General features: G+C 41.2%; 2 protein-coding genes across 2 annotated transcripts; one reads left to right on the forward strand and one right to left on the reverse strand.

Moving 5' to 3' along the window:
• The first annotated feature begins 1,543 nt into the window (after positions 1–1,543).
• Positions 1,544–7,025, forward strand: LOC311139455 (fructose-2,6-bisphosphatase TIGAR B-like). Its single transcript, XM_084174332.1, has 6 exons — positions 1,544–1,652; positions 2,114–2,151; positions 4,054–4,175; positions 4,761–4,838; positions 4,988–5,098; positions 5,326–7,025. The coding sequence occupies exons 1-6, from the start codon at positions 1,621–1,623 to the stop codon at positions 5,764–5,766; spliced, it is 822 nt and encodes a 273-aa protein (XP_084030458.1). The 5' UTR covers positions 1,544–1,620; the 3' UTR covers positions 5,767–7,025.
• Positions 7,026–9,198: 2,173 nt separating this feature from the next.
• LOC311139669 (fibroblast growth factor 23-like) lies at positions 9,199–10,393 on the reverse strand (the record flags this gene model as incomplete). The annotated part of the gene is made up of 3 exons (XM_084174590.1): positions 9,199–9,645; positions 9,950–10,053; positions 10,159–10,393. The coding sequence occupies 3 exons, from the start codon at positions 10,391–10,393 to the stop codon at positions 9,199–9,201; spliced, it is 786 nt and encodes a 261-aa protein (XP_084030716.1).

Consider the following 10,393-nt stretch of genomic DNA (forward strand, 5'->3'; position numbering starts at 1 on the left):
GGGGAGATCCTTACGCCAGAGCCACAGACTCCTTCACACTTGCTACTCTTCTCTTTGTAATTTTGACATCGAGAGTTGCAGAAACGTATACAAAAGCACAAATAGATGATAATTGAACCCACAACCTCTTGGCTGTAAGTCAGTGCTTTGACTATTAAACCACCAAGTCTGTACCCCTTTCCTGCAGACAAATGACCTAGTGGCCTCATGGGTGGAATCTTATTAATATTTTACATAATTTCATAATGAATGAATATTATTAAAAATATAATAATCTGGTGTTTCTATGTCAAACAGTTTTGTGATACTTCAGTCTTCTGTGATGTATATAAAGGGTCATATTGGGAGGAAAACAAAAAATATATACATTTCAACTCAACTGACATGGTACAGGTGTCTTCTTTTTTTAAGTCCATAACCATGTGTGTGAGGTGTATACTTTTGTTTACATTTACATTTTTTAGCAGACGCTCTTATCCAGAGCGACTTACAGTTAGTGCATACATTATTCTTTTTTCTTTTTTTCATACTGGCCCCCCGTGGGAATCGAACCCACAACCCTGGCGTTGCAAACGCCATGCTCTACCAACTGAGCTACCTCCCTGCCGGCCATTCCCTCCCCTACCCTGGATGACGCTGGGCCAATTGTGCGCCGCCCCATTGGTCTCCCGGTTGCAGCCGGCTACAGCAGAGACTGGATTCGAACCAGGATCTCTAGTGGCACAGCTAGCACTGCGATGCAGTGCCTTAGACCACTGCGCCACTCATGTTTCAAAGTAGACTTGTTTAAGAGTACCAAGAATCACTCTGTGACCCTGATTTAGTCCACTGCAGTAAAAGGTTAATGATTCTTCTTCCTCTGTTGTATGTTTGACATTAAGAGTTGCAGAAATCCACACTAAAGTGTAAGAGTTGAGGATTGAACCTACACCTCTCAGGTGCAAGGTATGGTTTTAACCTCAGAACCACAGACTCCGGCATGCTTTCTATACTCTTTGTAATTTTGACAAGGAGAGTTGCAGAAATGCACACACAAGATGATATTTGAACCTACAACTGTGGTTTAAACCGCAGAGCCACAGACCTCTTTACACTTCTTACAATTCTCTTTGTATATTTGACATAGAGAGCTATATATTTGACAGAGAGAGTTTAGGAAATGTAGACTAAAGCACAAGTTGTTTGGGTATTATATCTTCTCACTAACAATTACAGTACTGAATCATCAGGGGTGACATACTAGTAATGAGTAACTACTATATAGCACCCCCCTCTACTAGAGACATTTAGGCTAAACTGATTGCTTTGTTAATGCTTTGCCTATAATCTCTGGCATTACAGACAAAAGGCATTTTGAGTTCATGAAATTATTATTCTAGACAATGTTCTAAGAATTGTTACATTGTTCAAAGAATTGTGTTTGATCGGGGAACAATCTTAATAAGAGTAACATTTGTATTTGTAGTTAACTAGAAATTGTATTATTCATTTCTCACCTTCTGCAATGCCATTGGTCAGTTAGAGTAGACCTCGTCATAACGTCATGTCCACGTGTCACAGAACTAGGAAGAACCTGTAAACATTGTCTGCTTAGCCAGAACATCTTTGTCTTAGCCTAAAATGCTTATATTTAGCTTGACAGTTGTTAGACAGTAAGTAAATACCACCACGTTTCTGTTTTGTATGCTGTTTAGATGCTGTATGTATAATATATTTCATAAAATGTGCGTAGGCTGCTGCATACGTGACAACTCGATTGAACCACTTCAAGCAAAGCTATCCATTGCCGACAATATTGGCTAGCAAGCGTGTTGCCTATTCAAATGTATCATCCAACATTATTATTCTGTGCCAAAGCGGTTGCCTGTCTAAGTCCATAGGTTTCTTATTCTGTCACTATTTCGAACGAGTCTCACCCTGAGTGTCCTCTACATAGACCGCATATAAAGCCTCTCTCCCGTGCAGCCTCGTTGAAAGACATGCAAGTGATCAAAGCTAGGCTACTAAGTTAACGTTTAAGCTATTTGTGCACCTCTAGAATTTCTCTGATGTGTTTCCTCAGAAAAATGCTGCGCATGTACCTTTCAAAATGATTCTCTTCTCACTTTCACAGTGGGGAGACACAATACAACAAGGACAAGTTGCTACAAGGTATGTTGAAAAGCCTCTGTCATTTTGTAAACATTCCAACCTTGACCAGTAATGACCTTCACTCGGACATCCTGTGTGATTTAAAACCAAAGGCTGTAAGAACTAGCTATAAACCTTTCCTTGTTGCTCATGTACAGTGGGGGAAAAAAAGTATTTAGTCAGCCACCAATTGTGCAAGTTCCCCCACTTAAAAAGACGAGAGAGGCCTGTAATTTTCATCATAGGTACACGTCAACTATGACAGACAAAAATGAGAATTTTTTTTCCAGAAAATCACATTGTAGGATTTTTAATGAATTTATTTGCAAATTATGGTGGAAAATAAGTATTTGGTCAATAACAAAAGTTTCTCAATACTTTGTTATATACCCTTTGTTGGCAATGACACAGGTCAAACATTTTCTGTAAGTCTTCACAAGGTTTTCACACACTGTTGCTGGTATTTTGGCCCATTCCTCCATGCAGATCTCCTCTAGAGCAGTGATGTTTTGGGGCTGTCGCTGGGCAACACGGACTTTCAACTCCCTCCAAAGATTTTCTATGGGGTTGAGATCTGGAGACTGGCTAGGCCACTCCAGGACCTTGAAATGCTTCTTACGAAGCCACTCCTTCGTTGCCCGGGCGGTGTGTTTGGGATCATTGTCATGCTGAAAGACCCAGCCACGTTTCATCTTCAATGCCCTTGCTGATGGAAGGAGGTTTTCACTCAAAATCTCACGATACATGGCCCCATTCATTCTTTCCTTTACACGGATCAGTCGTCCTGGTCCCTTTGCAGAAAAACAGCCCCAAAGCATGATGTTTCCACCCTCATGCTTCACAGTAGGTATGGTGTTCTTTGGATGCAACTCAGCATTCTTTGTCCTCCAAACACGACGAGTTGAGTTTTTACCAAAAAGTTCTATTTTGGTTTCATCTGACCATATGACATTCTCCCAATCCTCTTCTGGATCATCCAAATGCACTCTAGCAAACTTCAGACGGGCCTGGACATGTACTGGCTTAAACAGGGGGACACGTCTAGCACTGCAGGATTTGAGTCCCTGGCGGCGTAGTGTGTTACTGATGGTAGGCTTTGTTACTTTGGTCCCAGCTCTCTGCAGGTCCTTCACTAGGTCCCCCCGTGTGGTTCTGGGAATTTTGCTCACCGTTCTTGTGATCATTTTGACCCCACGGGGTGAGATCTTGCGTGGAGCCCCAGATCGAGGGAGATTATCAGTGGTCTTGTATGTCTTCCATTTCCTAATAATTGCTCCCACAGTTGATTTCTTCAAACCAAGCTGCTTACCTATTGCAGATTCAGTCTTCCCAGCCTGGTGCAGGTCTACAATTTTGTTTCTGGTGTCCTTTGACAGCTCTTTGGTCTTGGCCATAGTGGAGTTTGGAGTGTGACTGTTTGAGGTTGTGGACAGGTGTCTTTTATACTGATAACAAGTTCAAACAGGTGCCATTAATACAGGTAACGAGTGGAGGACAGAGGAGCCTCTTAAAGAAGAAGTTACAGGTCTGTGAGAGCCAGAAATCTTGCTTGTTTGTAGGTGACCAAATACTTATTTTCCACCATAATTTGCAAATACATTCATTAAAAATCCTACAATGTGATTTTCTGGATTTTTTTCCCTCAATGTGTCTGTCATAGTTGAAGTGTACCTATGATGAAAATTACAGGCCTCTCTCATCTTTTTAAGTGGGAGAACTTGCACAATTGGTGGCTGACTAAATACTTTTTTTCCCCACTGTATCAGCTGGTAGAGTCAAAGTGATTGATTGATACTCATCTGTTTCCATGTTCACTTGAAGGGGAGTGATGTTAAAAGAAAGGTCACTTACACAAACACTGACTCTAATCCCTTATCCAACTGGTTTACTAAGTGTGTATACCTGCTGGTCTTGTGCTGTCAGGTCAGGGGGTGGACACTCCACTGTCAGAGCCGGGGCTCCAGCAGGCAGAGGCTGCAGGACTGTACCTCAGAGAGCTCAGGTTCTCCAACGTGTTTGTCAGTAACCTACAGCGCGCCAGACAGGTGAGTTCTCCTGAGATGTCAATGGTGCTCCACGTGATGTCAATTTAGGTCACAGTTAGCTGACCACTAATCTCATCCACCCATCCGGCTCTATGTAGCAATTGAGCCTAGGAACAAGGTTAGATGACCACCAGAAAGATTAACAATGCACAGCAGATGTAGAATGTAACCTCTATTTAGTTTAGATTCCCAGTGTGTGACTTAGAATTGTGGGCACCGGCTGTACTGTCATTGCCTATATTTTTGCACAAAATGGCAGAAGATGTTGGGAACTGATGTAAAAGTAAAATTATTCCCTACAACAACACCTTTTCAGTGGGAAACACTCAGATAAGACATTAAAATCACTTCAATAATTCCTGGGACAAAACTTCTCAATTGTATATGTTACTGTGAAGGAGGGAAGAGAGCAGAGGATATATTCAACCACAGATATAGACTACAGGATATGAGAAATGTCAGTGGGTAGAACTAGAAGTACAGTAACGAAGGCAATGTTAGTATCTCGTAATGGCCTAGTAGCTGATTTGGGTGCAGAGATTAAGACAATGCTGTTATTGTTCACACATCCTTATCCTTTGTCAGACTGCAGAAATCATTATGAGAAACAATGTTCACTCCTCGGGCGTTGAAGTGGTCTTTGACCCCTTACTCAGAGAGAGGGTAAGTCTTTCATATGCCTCCTATTTCCTATTGCATGTGTGTAGTATACAATTGATCTAACCCAGTCTACCTCAACAGGGACCTTAGAGTTTGACATTCAAATATAATGCATAAAAAATTATCATCAAAGTGGTTCATCAATCATACAGGGTTTTGGGATCGCAGAAGGACGGCCCAAGGAGGATCTGAAGAACATGGCTAACGCAGCCGGCCAGTCGTGTCGAGACTATACTCCTCCTGGAGGGGAGACCTTGGAACAGGTTAGTCTGTGATCTGAACATTTTATCAGCTTTCCCTTTGGTCCTGCTGTTGGCCTGCTGCTGACAGCTCAGAGCTGGATTCCATGGCCAACAGTGCCATGCAGTGGTTCAACTCGGAACTTCCGGGCAGAAGCTCAACACACAGTTAATAGATTTCTTTCTTCTAGGGAGATAAGTATTATTTTAGTCGTTGAATAATTTAAACGTGTGTCTGTGTCTCCCTCCAGGTAAGACTGCGATGCAAGAAGTTTCTAAAGGCCCTTTACCAGCGCATGGTTGACGACCACGGCTGCTCAGGACAGAGTTCTGCTGCTATAGGGACAGAGGGCGGAGCCGGGGCCGGTGCAGTCGATTCTGGCACAGATGGGCCCCTGGCTGGTCTGCCTGACGATGGGATGGAGGGTGTCCCTGTCCATGCCCTGGTGGTGAGCCACGGGGCCTACATCCGCGTGGCCGTGAGACATTTTGTGGAGGACCTGCAGTGCTCTCTGCCTCAGGGCCTGAAGATGTCCAAGGTGTTGTCAGCCTGCCCCAACACAGGCATCAGCCGCTTTGTCCTCACCGTGTCTCCCAGTGAGTCTGGCCTGGCGCTCTCTGCTGTCCGCTGTGTTTTCACCAACAGGAAGGACCACCTGACCTCGCGTAACATATGTTACATCACACATTAAAGATAGACAAGGCAACACAAAAGGTTTAGTCACTACTCTGTTCTGTTTAAATAGTATTTACTGTAGCTTACAAACCACTAAAAGTAAAGAATATCTGGGACAGGGACCTGTCTACTGTTGATGATGAGTTGGGGGAGATTTGAGTAGGGTCATCGAAGAACCCTAATCACCAATTGATTCATTGTTCATTTTGTACACAGGGTAAATACATTTAGCATTTTTGCACAGTTTATATCATCGCCTGTTTTAAAGCTTTTTAAGTAACCTCCACATTGTATGACCTATGTAACCATAGTGACCTAGGCTCTTTTATGCATATGTATTGGAAGTGCTCCACAGTGGAGAGATTTTGGAGACCGGTATCTTCTACCCTATCTGATGTTCTTGTTGGAGTCACTATACCTGTCCTTAATGATGACTCATCACGCACACTGTCACTCCAACAATGATGTATAATGCTGACAGGTTTAACAACAGCAGAAAAGATGCTGGCACTGCGATGGCAATTACACAAAAAAATGTACTACCTCAGTTGTTCTTTTGATTGTTTGATTCTGTATTTATTTTGCTAGAGATCGGGGTGGGTTGTTTGAGAGGTCGGATGGTGCAGCTTGAATCAGTCTGAAGTTGGATCCATGTCCCTGTTGTAATATCATGTATTTATTTTACATAATTTCTTGCTCCGTTGTCATTGAGGTTTGTCTGTTTTCCCGGTCTATTGAAAAATGTAATCAGAAATTGATCACAAGAAAGGAATGACTACTGTTACCTGACCACAGACAATTACACTGAGTAGTAGAGGACAGAACGTATTATGGGAATACAGGGTAAATGATTTGCTCTTTAGCTCTCAATGGACCCTTTTTACAGTAGATCATTGCTCAGTACAAATTCTGCAAAACTATTTGCAGGATGTATGTATGTCCTGTGTCAGTGGATTTCCCAGTCTTCCTATAATTATCCATGGAATGTTCTAGAAAAACTAAACTCTTCCTGTGTCATAGTCCAATGAAATTAGGACTTGTTTGGAATGTTTTAGTGTGGATAATGTAATGGTTTGTTTCCACTACTAAGTCGATCACGTTGAAGATTTAGTTGTATTGTTTTTGTCATATTATACCAAAGGCAGAAAAGTGTGAGGAATGTCAGTATCTTTTAAAGCGTTTACAATTCAACATATGGAGTTATCTCTTATTGTTGTCCATGTCCATTACAAGATAATAAATTATACGCTATCAAAAGGTGGTGTCTTTTCTGGGAGAATGGTGTGCTTTGTATGAATTCAACAGCAAGAGTGCAAGCAACCAGTCGCTGCTACATAGTTACAATTATATCAGACACTTGTATCATAACTGTTGAACCATAGTTCACCATATACTCAGACATGGCCGTACCACTGGAATACTATTTTTACAAGATGGCTAAGAGCGGGGGATACTAATGTTTACAAACTAGCTAAAGGTTACACATTTACAGTTTTTTTTCTGTATTGTTACACATTGTCATTTTCATATGCAAGCAGTATACAGTATTACAGTATTGTTTGGTATTTTTGTATTGATTAATCACAATCAAAAAAAGGCTTCAATATTGGTGTTTAACATGTTCAATGCCCATGTATCTCAAGCGTCCATAAATGGTCACAAGCTTCCTCTGATCTTGCACGAATTTAATCGTCACTAAAGGTTGCATAAGAGGCAATAGAGTGTGCAAGTCTTGTAGTTTCTTTATGCAGAGCAGGATTTGAACCCGTGCACGTTTCCAGGTTGGGAAATATCAGGTTTAATCACCTGAGGGGCCACTTCAGAGTTAGACTTTCTCATGTTTAAAACATGATAGAAATCACTTTGTTTCAGTGCTCAGGCCGAGAGTGACAGGTCAAAGAACTGGGGCAATTGACAATTATGCTGCAGCTACTGACCTGTGTCTAGATTGTTCCAGAGACAACCATGAGTAATGTTCCAAAGGCACCAGTGGCAGCATAAACATCTGTACTAAATCTGATCCTTCAACATGAATGTGTGGATTTGCTTAAATCTTTATTCAACTCTTCCTTTGAAGGAATATTGCAATATTTGAATAAACTGCCTTGAAAATATTGATAAATATCTACAGTATCATATCAATCTAAAAAATGTGCCTTCACCCATGACCACCGCTGAGATTTTTAAGGCTCCTCTCAGACGTGACACCTCAAAGTGAAACAGGACAAAGGTTAGTGGTCACCGTAATGTGTTCCTTTGACTAAAATACCTCCAACATGTTACTTAGTGAGAGTGAAACAAAAATAGAATGTGGAAATGTTTATTTTTAGACAATGATGGTTTGGCAGAAACTCAGATATGCCCATTTTCTCCATAATGAGATGCGGAAACGTGAGACACGCAACCTTAATGACTGAAGCTCGAAGTGAATGAGTCAATGGTCAACCTGCTTACTCACTTAATGTGACACATAGAGCTTCCTCACACATTTAGTCTGTACTTATATGCTTGCATCATATTTAGAATTATAGGATGAAGTGGCTGTGAGTATACAGTTCTTCATCCTGAATTTCTAAAATATTGATCTAAAATAGAATAAAATAGAAATAAATTAATTGGAAAAAGTCATATTTTCTTCATCAACATAACACCTTTTTTCAAGATAAATGTCATCAGCCCTCACACACATAGCCTACTCATAACTTACAGGTTTTCAGAATTCCTCTTTAACAGTTAAGCATCTATATAAATAGGCTACTATAAATAACAATAAATGAATGGATTTAAATAAATAAATACTTGCTTCTTGGAATTGGCTTTATTTCATGCGTTTGGTGGCCAGCATCTATTACCTGTCGTTTCTATTTGTTCTGATACCCTGTATAGTGGACCATTCATTTGAAATTAAATGTTTCACTTGAAGAAAATGCATTATAACATGCAGGCCTACTGGCATATTCAACATTGTAGTAGGCCTAATTTTAGATGGAATGTGTTTAAGTTTCATATCAATAGTATTGTCCTGCAGGCTTCTTGCATTGTAGAACATTTAATAAAGTGACTTCAGCTCATCTCCCTTTTTTCTTCAAAAAATATGCAACATTATTTCGGGTTTCAGCATGATTCTCATAATAATCCTCCCCGTAAACAGAGCTCAATCAAATACAGAATGTCCTACAATTAAAAAGCACGGAAACCAATAATTACTTACTGCACTATAGTGAAGAATGACCTAAATAAAATGTTCCAATGTGGTCCTTTTTTGGCTACAATTTCATCTTATAACTACATATACATTACTAATATGCCCTAATAAGGGTGTCACGGTCCGACCTTCTGGTTAAAACATTCAGGGTTGTTTCCAGACCAGCTGGAAAAGACCCAACGTGAACATATACATAGCTTACATTGATAAAACCAGGTGTACAACTGCGAGTGTCCTGTCCTCTTATCCCATCATTCCATTCATGATACGGGGGCTGGGAGGGGGGTTTAGGGAATGCACGTTCCACGGGTCGTCGGAGAGAGACTGAGGGGTCTCCCGGGAGATGTTGCGTCCCTCGGGGAGTTCAGTCTCCTGGTCCATCTCCAAGATGTCATCCAGCTCCTGCATAGCCCGGGAGTCCTCATCCTCCTCCGTTTTACCCAGAATGTTGTACGGATCAGAAGGGTCAACCACCCGGTGTCTCTTCTCCCGGTGCAAGAGGCGCTCCAGGGGCACAGTGTTCTTCTCCGACAGGAAGAGGGAGGTTTGTGGTAGATTCTGACCCACCGTGTACACTTGCTTTATCCCTTCCAAGTTGAGCAGAATACCAGTTCTGCAAGAGTAGTACACGTTGCGGTGGTTTTCCAAAAGCTTGTGGTTAAAAAGACAGTCTTCCTTGTGGCAAACAGTCTGTAAACAGATACATGTATTAATTTACTCAAACTGACCATTTAGAAACGTACATCAATTAACTTAATTGTCAAAGTGTTACTGAAGTACTAAACACAAGAACACTTCGACCAATGTAAAAAAATGGATATTATATCGGCTGTATGTTTAGATAAAGTGGTCTGAAATCCGTGCGTAAAAGCGCATTTTTGTTAGGCATGTGACAGAAAGAGCTCAAATGAGGAATCTTCTCTCACGAGTATTATTCAAAATGTGAAAACATGTATTTTAATCCAATGGGTAATACAAATTGGCATTTACTTACAGAGCTGAAAGGGTTTCCCAGGGCATCCATGCACAGGTAGCGGTTACTTTTGACTCCAAGTATCGCCACGCGATCTCTTGTTTCCGCATTCAATAAAATCACACCTGTTGACGAAATGAATTGTGTTAGCCTATAGAAGCAGATTAAAGCCAAATAATTAAAACCAAATTTCAATTAAAACAAACGCCAATAACGTAATAAGAACTTACTGTATGAGCTTCGAAGTGTGGTTTTGCGCAAGTGGCCATTTAAACTGATCTCAAGGTAGAAATTGTTCACGTCTGAAGACGTCTGCAGGTGTACGTATCTTCTCGGATTCCCCCAGTTGGATCCCAGGAGAGGTGATGGGTTTGGAAAAGCGTCTACTAGTCGAAATCCCTGAAGAACAGCCAGTAAGAGCACAAGGACGGCGTCCCTCATCCTAGATTTCTTGGTTATTTCCAT

The sequence above is a fragment of the Coregonus lavaretus genome, assembly GCF_964263955.1.
Source record: "Coregonus lavaretus genome assembly, chromosome: 13".
Lineage (NCBI taxonomy): Eukaryota > Metazoa > Chordata > Actinopteri > Salmoniformes > Salmonidae > Coregonus > Coregonus lavaretus.